Genomic DNA, 15,190 nt, shown 5'->3' on the forward strand with positions numbered 1-15,190 from the left:
AATTATGCACGACGAGAAGATTTCATGCCTCGTCAAAATTTATGCATCGCGAGAAGACTTCATACCTCGCTGGAATTTATACATCGCGAGAAGAATTTATGCCTCGCTGGAATTCATGCATAGCGAAAATCATGCATCGCGGAAATCATGCATCGCGAGTCATTAATTATGCACGACGAGAAGATTTCATGCCTCGTCAAAATTTATGCATCACGAGAGGAATCCATGCCTCGTTGAAAATCATGCATCGCGGAAATCATGCATCGCGAGTCATTAATCATGCACGACGAGAAGATTTCATGCCTCGTCGAAAATTATACATCGCGAGAAGATTTTATGCCTCGCTGAAATTTAGACAAGACGAGAAGATTTCATGCCTCGTCAAAATTTATACATCGCGAGAAGGATCCACGCCTCGTTGAAAATCATGCATCACGGAAAAGTCATGCATTGCGAAAATCATGCATTGCGAGTCAATTATGCACGACGAGAAGAATTCATGCCTCGTCAAAATTTGCACATCGCGAGAAGATTTTATTCCTCGCTGAAAGTTATGCATTGCGAGAGGATTGCATACCTCGCAGGAATTTACATAGCGCGGGAAGATATTCATGCCCCGCAAGAGGACATACCTGAATAAAGAAAGGGAAATCGTGCATCCCGAGAGCAATATTTGTCCATCAGCCTCAACTGCATTATTTTATTGTTGATAAAAGCAAACACAGGGAAGAGCATAGAAGATGATGACAAAAGAATCATCAATATCGCATCAGCGTTTATTTATTTATTTTAGCATCAAATGAAGAGTACATTGAAGATTATATGGCAAACACAAAGCATAAGCTTTATTTGCTGGACGTCAGACCGATCGAGTCGACGTCGAATCTGGAGGAGAACAATGAAGTGTCGACACGGTGCGGACGATATCAAAAAGGATGCAGCACAACGTGGAACTTTTTCTTAGCAGCGAACTGGGACACAGTCCAAAGAGGAATATCAAACTCTTAGGACGCGAGCAGAGGAGCGACTTCCACCACGATCGAACCACCCTCTCGAGGCATGCGGGTTTTTCTTTAAGTTCTGTCAGTTTCAATCTCGCATCCAGAAGTCTTAATTTATCGGAAGCAAGTTTCCAATTTGAGTGACAATGCGCCAAGAGCTTTGGAAATTATGTCCGTGTGAGTTATTACCTATGGATGTGAAGAGCTCCACATTCATGGCTAAGAGGTTACAAGCCTCCTTTTCATACTCGTTAATGTGTCACTCTTCCGAAACCGAAGGTTATCTAGCATAATAGGTTTCCTTTTCCATCGATTGAGTCGAACTACACACAGCCTGATTCCGAGGTCTAAGGATATGTAGGCGGATTCAAGGTCGAAAACTCGGCTGTATTCCAACATTTCGCTCTCGAATTCTATTCTCAAGCATCTCGGCACCTTCATAATTCGATGTCGGGGTGGCTTCTATTTCTTTCAAAATCGTGCGGTAAATCAAGCTTATCGAACTACAAGTGGCCTGAATTCTCATACAGCCTGAGATATGTAGGAGACCCGTTTGCAAGGGTTCGGCCATAACTCCCTGACTCTTTGTCAAATCCTTCTTTTAAAAGGCGAATGGAGTTGGTCAAAATTGGTTCGGTCAATTTCATTTTCCTCGAGTTTGCTTGCATCAACCCAAGTAAAATGAGGGACAGTTGTTGACACCCAATTTTGACCCGCGTCGGTATAAATTAATTGTCGAGCTTCCTAAATTTTCCAAATAATTTAAAATTAATTAGTTTCACAAATTTTGCAAATTTAATAATAATATAATACATAAACGTTATGCTACTTCAAATGCCTTTGTCTTAATTCTTTAGGTAATATACATATTTATATAATTATGTATATAAGTAGTATATTTTATGATTATTCAAATCATCAAAACATACATTTAAAGATTTTATTGAAGTAGTTTAATTTTAATTATAATTATACTTTTGAATCACTTTTTACGACTTTAATAATTATTTTATTAAATAAAAGGGGCTCGTTAATTGATTAATGCAAAATTCATCATTTTAATTGGATATCTTCTAAACTAAACCAGCCGCTGCTTTAACTTGTTAAATTCCCAGCCCATTCCTTTAAAAAAAAAAAATTGCCTAGCCCACTCTCCTACCTCCCAGGCCCACCCGTTTTCCCTCCTCTTCCCTTCCTCCAGCCCAACCCATTTTCCCAGGCCCAAATCCCTCATCCCAGCCCACTAGATTAATTCCTAATCCAGCCCACACCAATTACCCCCCTCCGGCCGACCCATTTCAACCCCAACCCACTAAACTTAATCCCAACCCACCCAATTCGGTCCGACCCGACCCAACCCCTGTCTTCTTCCCCCCTTACATCACGCCATTCCCGGAACTGAAAAAACGCCAAAGAAACCCAGAAAAACGCAGCAATGAACAGACTTCAAAAGCGGAAATCCCACCCCCAGACGCGACCTCTCTCCCCTTCGCTCTCCTCCTCTCTCTCACCCTCTCTCCCACGCGAGCTACAACAGCTCTTTTCGAGTCGTTCTTCTGCTGCAAATCGTACGATTCGCGCAGGTCTGGCAGCAAAGGAAAGCTGCTCTCGTCCTTGCCACGCCAAGATGACTCCACGTCGCCCGCCTAGGACATTCGACTGATCTCGATCGTCTCTCCTTCCCTTCCATTTCCGGAATGAGACGAATTTTCAGAAAAAGGGATGCTACACTGTTAAGGGAAAAGGATTTCGAATTTGAAATTCGAAATGGGCCTGAAATTTCCCGCTTTTCCTCTTCCGAAAACCCTAATTTTCTCCCTCTATATAAGCATCCTCCATTTTCAGAATAGAGGTTAGCGATTTTAGGTTGAAAATCTTCGAAAAAAAGAAAACGCTGCTTCTCATTCCGTCTGTTGTTGGAATTCGGATTTTAAAAGTTTTTCGGTTGGGATTTTGTTTGGGTTGAGATTTCTTCTGAAAGTTCTTTTTTTCTTTTTCGTCGAAGAGGGAAGTCGACAGGACTTTAAGAATGTTGAACGTAGGGTGTTCGAAACAGAGTTTTGCCTCCGTCTCGATAACGACATCGTAGTCTCGTTCCGGTGATACTGTGTTCGCGTCTCTCCGTTCGGCGTGGAAGTCGCTACCGTAGCTGCTCGTTTCCGCTCCCGTCCCTGCTTCGCTGCTTCCGAACAGGTAATATTCCCCTGTCTCTCGTTATCTTCTCGTCTCCTCTATTTCGAAATGCTTCTTCGTTGTTTGGTGCTTTGAATGCTGCTGTTGTCGATAATGTGTGCTTTGTTTCGTTCATTTTGGGTTAAATGAGTCAACTGCTCGAATGTTGAGTGTTGAGTACATGGATGGTCTGTCGTAAAAATAAAGTGATGTATGTGTTGGGTTTGGGTTCGATTTCAGAGGTATCGTGTAGCATGATGTTGCTCTATTATGTTTTCTTGTCTGAGGCTGCTCATATGTCGATTACGAGTTTGTCATAGCGTAAATCTTATCGTATTGGTCTTGAGTTGGTTCTGTTCTATGGAGTCATCGTCTGAATATCAGTCGACTTGCTTAGAAGTTTCATCGCGGGTTTGGCTTCTGTTAAGTTCCTGTTTGTTCAAGCCGAAATTTTGCCATGACATGATAATGCTCTAGTATAGTTTTGATGAATGTGAATGGATTTCTCTTTTCTTCTTCAATAGTTTGTGATGGCTGAGATTGGTTCGAACCTGTTTTCAAGGTCAAGCGTAGTTCGTTTCGTATAGTGAGGGCATGGCTGTCCTTAACTACGTCTTCCTTTAAAGCATTTCTAGCATACATTTCCTGATTCTCTTTACATCTCGTATGTCTATTTGAGTTTATGTATGCCACGGTGGGTCAGAGATAAGCATGTTGTTTCAGTCTTGAGCATCGCTGTGTTTCGCTAATCGTATAGTGCTTATTTTTGTCCGATTTGGGTAAGTGAAATCTATGTATAGCATGTGTTTCGCTGGTCCAGTCCTTACTTCCTATGAACTATTGGCTGTCTTTCGGTATTTGTATTTTTTTGTTGTTGTTTCAAGGGCTTCTTCATATGTTGATTTGAAAGTTTAAATGTTGGTAGTTGCCTGGAAGATTGAAAATTCAGAATATATTATAGTATGGAGAAGATAAGTGTGTCGAGAGCTTGTTAAAGTGATTTGTTCTTGATATTGGCATGAGGTGTTTTTATTGAAATAAAATGCGGCATGTTCTCTCTTTATACATTTGAGTTGAATTATTTATGTGTTTCCTGAATATGGTATGCATACACGTACAATACATGCTACTGTCTAGAGTTAAATTATTTGTTCAAGGTATATCTAGTTTACTATTATATTATTTGATATGCTAACCCATCTCTACTTTGTTGCATATAAAAACTCCTATCGAGTCCGTCTCGGGATTCTACTCTCTTCCTTGCCTCTCCGAGGAGCCGTAAAGGCTCAGAAGATTTCCATCGAGTCTAATTTTCAAGGCGGACATGTCGGATTCAAAATGCCGTGAAGATTGAAGAAGTTTAAAGAAGACGAACTAGAAGACTTGCCTTTATTGCATTTTGTATTTTTACTTTGTAATGGGCATAAGCCCTTGTTGTTTTGTCTTATTGCATTTTATTTTGTATGTTTAGATTAGAACAGGTACAAAACGGGTCAAAAACCCAAAAGCAGGTGGGTCCGAGTTTCGGCCAAGGCGAACAGCATCCGAAACTTGGACCCGAATCTCTCTCTCTCTCTCTTTATTATTTGCTAACGTTTTTTTTTACTTGAATACCGTTAGTCTAGGATTAGAAAACTCCAGCCCCATCGAACGTCTTTTGTTTTATCAAACTCAAATTAAATTTTTTTTAAAAGATAGATGTTTAAGTTTGGAAATCGCTAAGTGTTAGAGTTCTAACTTCAATGAAATATTCTAAAAAATTTGAAAAATTCGCCTAAGTAAATTTCTCATAAGTTTAATAACTTTAAAAATTGTAAAATTTAAAACAAGATAGTCAAATAAGTTAATCGCCGGAAAACCGTAAGTTAGCGGAGTGTCTTAGGTGCCTTCAACACCTTCCTAGGACACTAATATGAATCCCGAACCCCCTAAAAAGTGTTTCAAAACAATTTTTCTGTTTAAATTGTTTAGAAACGAAGTTTTCTTGATTTTTTCTTAAAAATTAAGTGGCGACTCCTAAAAGTCGAAAATACCTTTAAAATAAAATAAACTCTTTTCGAAATTATTCTTTCGATAAAACAGTCATGAAAACATCTCTAATAAATAGTCTTTCACTTTTTAAGTGAAGTTTTCTGGGGAAAAAAACAATATAGGTCGTTTCGTCTATAACTACAAAAAAAAAGAAGCAACAATAGTTGTCGTGTTTATAAAATGTTGAGTTGATTTGAAAGTGAAACGAAATACATTGTATCCACGTACAAGTAAAATACACCATAGATGATACCTGCATTTTAAGAGATATAGTTGTATCATCACTAGAAATAAACTCAACCCCCACAAAAATATGTGTATATATATCACTTTTAATTTATCAGATACGTTTGTATTTCAGACTTGAAATAGAAGATACACATATTTGGTGTATTTGTTACCAAACCCAAAATATCATTATGTATCATAATTTTTTTCTAAATATCGCTAGTTCAAGTAACTAAATATATTTTTTTTATTATAATGTATTTATATAAATTTTCCCTATATAATAGATGCTATATTTGTTGTGTCTCGTAATTTTTCATAAACTAAGCTCCAAAGTAATAATCAAATATGGAGTAAGAAAATCAAAACTTAACCATAATTGATTGGATCCTAAAATATACCCAGATAAGGCTAAGCCCAAAGTCACACTTTTGCTTACTCTAAGGCCCACAAATCAGACAGATCATGTTCAGTTTCATTTTCATTTTATATCGTAGAAAAATTATTGAGAAAATTAGGTAATTATACGAGTAAAGATAACATAATTTTTAAAAATCTCTATCATTTGAATTAATTATAAAAATCTCCTTTTTTCTTCTCTCTCTTACCGTTTGGATACATTGCTCCATCTCTATCAGGTATATTGTAATTTTACTTGTGTGCGGTATATTTTGTATAAATGCTATTGTTGATACATAACCTTAATTATTTCAAACTTAAATCAGTATGAATCAATTTTATTGTTATGTATATGATATACAACTTATGTATTGTTTGCTATGCATCGGACAAAAGAACAATGTATCCACGAGTTCTGAAAAATTCAAGATTATTAAAATTGCAAAAACTTTCAAGATAGAACATAATTAGCGTCCAACTTATTATGATTTCTGTATTTTATACTTTAATAAAACATACTTGAAATTTCTTTTATTTACTTTAGCTTATGAAGCTTAGTTATAATACAAAGAATATGATAAAATTAATTTTTACTCAAATTGTGAGAAGTTAATTCATTTTTATTTGACGGTGCCTACATCAAATTTAATTTTTTTTTTTAAAAAAAAAAAATATCATGTTGGGACAGGGAATTAAATGAAAATAAAAATTCAAGAACCAAATTATCTATCAAAGATTAGAGTAATATTTTTGTCGGGAAATCCTGGGTCTCATATTCATAAATGAGATGTCATGTCATATCATTTTGAAGTGACTTTATATACTCACTTCCGTCGTTTCAATTTATTTATCTGATTTTTCGTCTTCATCTATTTTTTAAATAAATTTTTAATTTTAATTTTTTATATAATATATTTAATAATATATGAGATTATATTGGCTTATTGTTGTTGTTATTTGAAAACTATAAGTTTAACAGATATTTTGATATATTCTATAGTATATTTTAAGAAATATTTTTTTTAAAAAAAATATTTTGTTAAATAAGATTAATTTTTAACACAAGGAGTATTAATTATGTATAATATATATTTGCTAAAATGGTGCTGAAACTTGTCTATTTGTTTGGATAGGAATCTGAAACTTTACATACAGCTTGTCACCAATTATGGCAGCATATCACACTTCAAATAATGTGTTTAAGAGAAAGAAAATATATTTTTTGGATCATTTGATATACAAAATTATAATAATATAAAATGTATAAAAGGTTAATGTCATCTTTGATAGTACTAACATTTTATTAATTCTTAGCGATCGATGTACAATAGATGAGACTGTTTCTCTCGTAATCATAGATTTTGATTTCAACCTAAGGTATGAAAAATCATTGATAAGGAACGCTACCTTTCGAATGAGGCCCTGCCCAGTATAACTCTAAATTAGTTTAATTCTAATACAAATATCATACACTGATCGAAAAAATAAAAATAAAATTATTTAAGTAATAGGACGATAATACGTTAAATAATCAGATATATGTAAATTATAATCTAATATGAAAAGCTTCTTGTACAATGATAAATGTGGTTCCAAAATTATTCTAGTCAAAAGCCAAATTTAAGTTAGTGACATTTTTTCATGAATTCCTCTTAAGAATTTTTAAATTCACTATTATTTGTCAAATATGATTTTAGTGTGAATCAAATATTACTATTGGTGATTTTATTATATTTACATTTTTGTCTTATAAGTACATGAAACATTTTTTTACTAAATTCTTATCCCTTTTCTTTCTTTTATTACTTAAAACTTTTATGACACGATCCAAATTTAGTGCATCATGATCAACACACAATAATATAGATTTAGTCAAGTGAAATCATAAACCTTATTTAATGGTTAACACATGAAATAATCCCATACCATCGTGTATTAGTAATTTGTCAAATCACTTATCAATCGAAGGTTACAATGAAATGATAAATCATTCTTTCATCTTTAATCAGACGTCTTGAGTTGAGTCCACTTAAATATATGATCGTGTTTTTTGAATAACACTTAATCTTTAATGTGAAATTTTTTAACACCAATATAAATTTATTCAGATATTAATAACGAATATCGAAAAATTATCAAATCATCTACAATAGTTATCCATTGAAACAATTCTTATTATTATTATTATAATTATTAAATAGTCAAGTCGTACACAATAGATGTGATTGGGGTCCAACTATGTTAGACTACCTAGAGTAGGCCAAAGTTAAGTTTGTCACTTAATTTTTGCAATTATAAAAATAAAATGCTAATAGTTGTAATTACATATTAAATAATTGAAGCTGAAAATATATTATACTTCCAATTAAAGTTGTCCCAACTATAAATAATTGGGAATAATAGTAGTACTTTTGGTTCTTTAAGTTATTTTTCAATTTTAATTTTAGTTTGTGTGATATTTAATAAAGTATATTTAAACTCTGATTAATTGAGTCGATTATTTTTGCTATGTCATGAAGTATGCTATTATATAGTTTACTAATAAAGTAATAACGGTATAAAATTAAGCAATGAAATAAATAAACATTATATTAAATTTATACATATATACTAGGAAGGAGATCAAAAAGTGAATATTTCATTTAATTAAAGATTATATATCTTAATCATATATCACAAAAACTAAAATAATTTACTATTAATTTAGGGACAAAAATCCTATTAATATTTAATCAAGATATATTTAGGTGGTAATATCAAATGCAAATAAATGTTTATATAATATATCTTTACATTCCATCAATTAATAGTTAGTTTTTTATTCCACTTAGAAATTACTTTAAATAAATGTTAAAGGATGTCTACTTAACTTTAAAATCGCTGTTAATTTTCACAAAACGAACACCTTTGAGATGTTTATATTAAAAAAGGAAAAAAAATTAAATATCTCTAAACTATCATAAATGGTATGGAGATACGCTTCGTCATACTTTTGGGTCATTGATGCCCCTGTCGTTCAAAAACTAGAGCATATATGCCCTTCATTCTAACGATTAGGGACACGTGGCGCAATCTCATCCTTCGATAAATATCAAATCGGTGGATAAGATTATATCACGTATATGTCCGTTAGTATAAAAGTTATATATATTTCAATTTTTTTAAGGCAGGAACACTAATATCTCAAAAATATGACGAATGATATTTACATATCATTTATAATAGTTTAGAGATTTATTTATTAAAAAACATAACTATTTTCCAAAAACTAAAAGTTGTTTAAGGAAATATTTTAATTTCAAAATAAATATGGGACTCAAGTTTTTTAATACTATTATATCAACCTTTTTTTCTTCTTTTTTTGACAAATTGAAAGTTTGGTACCAACAGTTGTTATTTCTTTTAATTTTATTATTATATTCTTGTTTTACAGCTATTATTTTGGCCAAATAATATTAGTGGTACTCTAAGGTACGGAGGAACAAAAAGACAAAGAGATTTTACTATTTTAATTGTGAAAAATGAATGCCTATTTTTGGACTATTGTTTATTTTTCTAGAGACATGCCCATGTGATTCACCGCAAAAACCAACCAAATCATGGAGTTCCATCCTTTCCCATCCACACCAAACTATTTGTTCGAATCGATCAGTTTAATCGCAACTCAATTAATTTTAAAATATTTATTATTATTAAATATACATTAATTTATGAAATTTTTTAATTTTTTTTAATATATAATATAATGTTTATTTCGTGCAAATTTGATACAAAATCATAGTATCGCTAATAGCAAGATGATATGGATGAGATTAAAAAATATTATAAATTCTCAGAAATTCAATAGCTTTCGTATAAATTAAATTTTTATTTAAAAAATTTCGTTAATAGGGTGTATTATTAATATAGTGATAGAAAATAAACCTTTATAAAGCTTTGTTGATATTAGATAACACCACCAATGATATTATCATGAAACTTTCAACCATTATAAATAATTTATTTCTAACTCATTTATAAAGACGTTTTAATTAGAAGAAATATAATAACGGTACTCTTACAAGAATGTATTCTATTAACTTCATATAAATTTTAATTATTTCCAATAAATAATGACAAAAGTGATAAAATAAATAATTTCAAATAGTATGCAAATTCGAATTCTCCCACCTTCTTTTTCACAAAAAGACAAATATTGCCGTGTTTTTTTAAAAATACAAGTTGTTTAAATTTTTTTTTGTCATATTAGAGTATAAGAATTAATTTATTTTTCTTAATAACACGACAAAAAAATGAAGAAAAATACAGCAATAGATGGTCCATAAAGGTTCTTCTCGTTTCTAATATTGTGTGTAAGGAAATTACTTACGTATATTTTGATCATATTACTTTCTTCGTAGTGTATTAGTTAATTATTTTACTATCTATTTTATTAAATTAAAATATATTAATTAATTTTTTTAATAATAGTAAAATTCTGAATGCGCACAGAATTAAACCTTCATTATATATAATAACTCATAAATTACATGAGAAAGATAATATACGCTAGATAAGTTTGATACGAGGAGGTCAATCCGAAAGAAAAGACAAATTCCTTGCTTTTCACCTGGCTAGTAATTTTGAATTAACTTAACACGATTAATATGAAAAAGTCTCAAATTCAAATTACTGTGTCACCTATACGAAACAAATAAATAAAATGTTGTAGGTTAAATCCTTAAGAAAATGGCTGTTAGAAGCAGTTACAAGAAAAGAGTAATAAAATAGTATAGAGATAATGGTGTTGAGGTGAGAGACAGTACAATATATGAATGTTTCCAGTCTGTTTCAAATAATTCCAGCCTACCCCATCTTCCTTTATCATCTTGGGAAAAAAAAAGTGAACTCTTTTACCTATAATCACCATTTTTAGGTGATCTGTTTAAAGACTTAATTCTTCACCATTCTTGAAAAATTTGGGTTTTTTTTTCTTTTTTCTTCTTTTTTTTGCTTACCATTGTCTCCAAGATTGGAGCTTTTGACCATTTTGTTGGTCTCAGATCTGTTTGCTGATTTGGGGTTTTTCCTGTACTGAAGGTGTTCATTTATTCTTGTGGGTTTTCGTTAAGAACCCATGTTGTTTGAGTTGCCTATGAGAGATTTATGAAGGTATTCTTTTAATGTTTATGCTTCACTTTTGATGTTTCTTGGATTGTTTTTGGTTTGGGGGTAGAAAGTGATTGTACTTGTTAAGGGGTTTTTCTTATTTAAAATATTGTTTAGTGTTGAAACAATTACTGGTGGGGTTTTGGGGTTTTGAGTTTTGTAATTGAATTTGGAAGAGTGTGTAGGTAGCATTAGAAAAGGAAGAAACTTTTGGGGGAGTTATTGCCTTATTTGGGGGATAGTGAAGTTATGAAAGTCAAAGGGAGGGAGGTGTTTGTGATAATTCCTCTTTTGGTATTAGTTGTGTTTGTTGAAATTGGGGAAGCTCAAACAAAGACTTTTCTGGTAAATTGTGGTACAAATTCTAGTGTGAATGCAGATGGTAGCAAATGGATAGGTGATTCTGATCCTGGTAGTAATGTTACTTTGAGTTCATCAGGTATTGAGGCATCTACTGACTCATTTAATGGTGATCCATCTTATGAGTCACTCTACAAAACTGCCAGATTTTTTTCGGAAAGTTTTAACTATACTTTCAAAGGATCACCTGGTAGTTATTTCCTTAGGCTCCATTTCTATCCCTTTACATTTGGGAATCGTGATGCGAATGAGTCGTATTTTGCTGTTGCTGCAAATGGTTTGAAGTTGGTTTCGGAGTTTAATGTTGCTGGTGAGATTTTGCTCAAGAACTCGCTCTTGGAAGGTTCTGGAGGCAATTCCAGTATCTTTTCATTGGTGAAGGAGTATTTTGTGACTTCTGATATTGATGTCTTTGTGCTCGAGTTTGTTCCGAATAGGGATTCGTTTGGATTTGTTAATGCTATTGAGATCATCCCTGTGACTGATAAGCTATTTGTTGACTCCATCAGTAAAGTTGGTGGCAATGGTGCTAAGAGTTCTTTAAATTTGAGTAAACGAGGGATTCAAACTATGTACAGGTTGAACATTGGTGGTTCAGCAGTCAAATCCACTCAAGATTCAGGGTTCAGGAGGAAGTGGGAGGCGGATTCGAGCTATATGATCATTGCAGATGCAGGTTCAGAAGCCAAAAACCATTCCAACATTACTTATGCTTCCCCGAATGACACCTCTGTTGCTCCGCTTCTTGTGTATGAAACAGCAAGAATTATGAGCAACACAGATGTCATGGAGAAACGGTTGAACATGTCATGGAAATTGGATGTGGATCCAGATTTTGATTATGTGGTCCGCTTACATTTCTGTGAGTTTGACTTTAATAAACCAAATCAAAGGATCTTCAAAATTTATATAAATAACAAAACTGCAGCAGACAACTACGACATTTTCTCAAGAGCTGGGGGAATGAACAAGGCATACCATGAGGATTACTTTGATGCGATATCCTCGAAAAGTAGCAGTCTCTGGGTTCAGCTTGGTCCAGATACAACGACTGGTTCTGCAGGCACTGATGCTCTTTTGAATGGTTTGGAGGTTTTCAAGTTGAGTCGGAATGGTAATCTTGCCTATATACAGAAATATGAGGATGTTCCAGAAAAATCAACTTCGAAAAGTTTAATCCTGTGGGTAGGAATTGGAGCAGGTGTTGCATCCATTATCTTTCTTGCAGGATTAGTCATGCTTATTATATGGCTATGTAGAAGGCGGAGTAGCAAAGATGACACAAAGAAAGACTCACCTGGATGGAGACCTTTATTCCTTCATGCAGCTGCTGTGACCAACACTGGTAATGGTAAGGGATCAATACAACATCAAAATCTTGGAACTCTAAGATCTGGAAGGCGGTTTACTCTAGCAGAGATTAAAGGAGCTACAAACAACTTTGATGAAAGCTTAGTGATTGGAGTGGGAGGATTTGGTAAGGTTTTCAAGGCAGAACTCGATGATGGAACCCTTGCTGCAATCAAGCGAGCCAATCCTCAATCGCAGCAAGGACTGAAAGAATTTGAAACAGAAATCGAAATGCTTTCTAAGCTAAGGCATAGGCATTTGGTCTCCATGATAGGCTTCTGTGATGAACAGAATGAAATGATTTTGGTTTATGAGTACATGGCCAATGGAACTCTCAGGAGTCATCTCTTTGGCAGTGATCTACCATCCCTAAGCTGGAAGCAAAGACTAGAGGCATGCATTGGTTCAGCTCGTGGTCTGCATTACCTTCACACAGGGTCAGAGCGGGGAATTATCCATAGGGATATCAAGACAACCAACATATTGTTAGACGAAAATTTTGTGGCGAAAATGGCTGATTTTGGGCTGTCTAAAACTGGCCCTTCTTTGGAACATACTCATGTCAGTACAGCAGTGAAAGGAAGTTTTGGTTATCTGGATCCCGAGTATTTCAGGCGGCAGCAGTTGACTGAGAAATCTGATGTTTACTCCTTTGGGGTTGTGCTGTTTGAAGTTATATGTGCGCGCCCTGTTATAAATCCAAGCTTACCAAGAGATCAGATCAATCTTGCAGAATGGGCAATGCGGTTTCAACGAAAAAGATCTCTTGAAACCATCATTGACGAACAACTCGCAGGACAATATTCCACAGAATCATTGATGAAATTTGGAGAAATTGCTGAGAAATGTCTGTCAGACGAGGGAAAGTTGAGACCAACAATGGGAGAAGTCCTCTGGCATCTGGAATATGTTTTGCAAATTCATGAGGCTTGGCTGCGGAAGAATGCAGGGGAAGACTCTGCTTCTGATATTCGTGTTCTAGAGACTGTTGAGGAGAGAGGAACTGAAACTTCTGAAGACCAGACTCATGTTGAATCAAAAAACAAAAAAGACAGTGAACCTGCAACAAGTACCAGTGGCACTACAGATGCCATGGCTAGTGGAGTAGATGACTTTTCACAGTTCATCAGTCAAGAAGGAAGGTGAGATCCAAAACAACAGACAGATGATTGTAATGTCTGGACTGAATTCTTTCCATTTTTGTCACATGCGTCTGTGAGGACTTCACGATTACCTTAATCAGCTTCGACAGTGCTCATTAAGCAGAAAGAACTTAGAATGGAGGATGTGAAGATCTTGGTAACACCTTCATGCTGTATTCTTTTACTCAGATTAGACTTAAATCTTTTTCCTACTGAATCCTTGTTGATCAGGATTTAATGATTCTTTTATTATTGTATGTACTTCATGTATGTTTGAGGGAATGCCACTAAAAGTTGATGAATTGGAATGTAATACTTATATATTTCACTTCTATTTCAATGGAAAAATGAAATCTTGTTTGATGAACACATTTCCTCTCAAACAGTTGTATGTCCCAGTCGTCCATAGTTTTATGAGGTTATGTAAGAGCTCTAAAAGTTTCACTTTCTTGATCATGACTCTTGACTTCTGATTTACCTGCAAAAGTGATGACATATACTTGTGGTTGAAAGAGCCATGATGAGGACATTGGTTAACTTATCTACGTAATGGGCAGTGGACACATATGAAGAAGCAAAAGCTTTTCCATGATTTGAGTGTATAATGTTAAATGCTTAATCCGTCTTCCTCAAGAATTACGAATGACAAAAAGCGATTCTAATGCAATTTGTCTTCTTATCTTTAAACCTATTAACGAAAAGCGATTCTACTCCAATTGTATTATGTACGGAACAACATAATATGGTACTTCTTGCCTGGTCAAGCTAGCAGCGCTTAGATCTCCGGTTTGATGATTGTACGTGCAAACGTTGCCCCTTTCATGCATCAGAACCAAAAGAATCCAATCTAGTCTAATCCAGGTACAATGTTGACGTTTTGCCCACCACTGGGTCAAGTTCAATTTGTTTGTCTTGCTACTTTTCCAACTTGAAAATTGGGATAATCAAAGGACAGCTCTTTGATGAAATTCCCTTTCATTTGTCCCACAAGTGAGTTGAAGAATTGCTCAACAAAAACTCTTAAATCTTTTCCACTGTCATTCATCATACTTGTGGAGTACCTGACAAATAGTTGGATCATGGTGAAAACAAAATGCCCCACAGGTTTAAATTGGTCATCAAGACATGGGATCACTTTCCTTCACTCATTCAGTAACCAAATGTGTAATAAACAAGTAGTGCAGACTCATAAAGATTAGTATGGTTCTCACAGCATGTTACCTCTATAGAGTAACTTTAATTCGTTGAAAGACGGTTCTTCCATTCAGCACCTTCATATCACTAAGGCTGACTTTGTGTTCAAATTGGACTGGACCCTTTGTTAGGATACAAGGGCAGAACTATAAGTTCCTAACCTGG

The 15,190-nt window shown here is 34.1% G+C and overlaps 1 protein-coding gene across 1 annotated transcript; it reads left to right on the forward strand.

Annotated features, from left to right (window-relative positions):
• The first annotated feature begins 10,553 nt into the window (after window positions 1-10,553).
• Window positions 10,554-14,200, forward strand: LOC107011586 (probable receptor-like protein kinase At1g30570). Its single transcript, XM_015211143.2, has one exon. The coding sequence runs from the start codon at window positions 11,229-11,231 to the stop codon at window positions 13,833-13,835; it is 2,607 nt and encodes an 868-aa protein (XP_015066629.1). The 5' UTR covers window positions 10,554-11,228; the 3' UTR covers window positions 13,836-14,200.
• The last annotated feature ends 990 nt before the right edge of the window (window positions 14,201-15,190 follow it).

The sequence above is a fragment of the Solanum pennellii genome, chromosome 2 (genome assembly GCF_001406875.1).
Source record: "Solanum pennellii chromosome 2, SPENNV200".
In the NCBI taxonomy this organism is placed as follows: Eukaryota; Viridiplantae; Streptophyta; class Magnoliopsida; order Solanales; family Solanaceae; genus Solanum; species Solanum pennellii.

Excerpts from the sequence above, each read along its gene's own strand:
- LOC107011586 (XM_015211143.2), top strand. The coding sequence starts at position 11,229 with ATGAAAGTCAAAGGGAGGGAGGTGTTTGTGATAATTCCTCTTTTGGTA.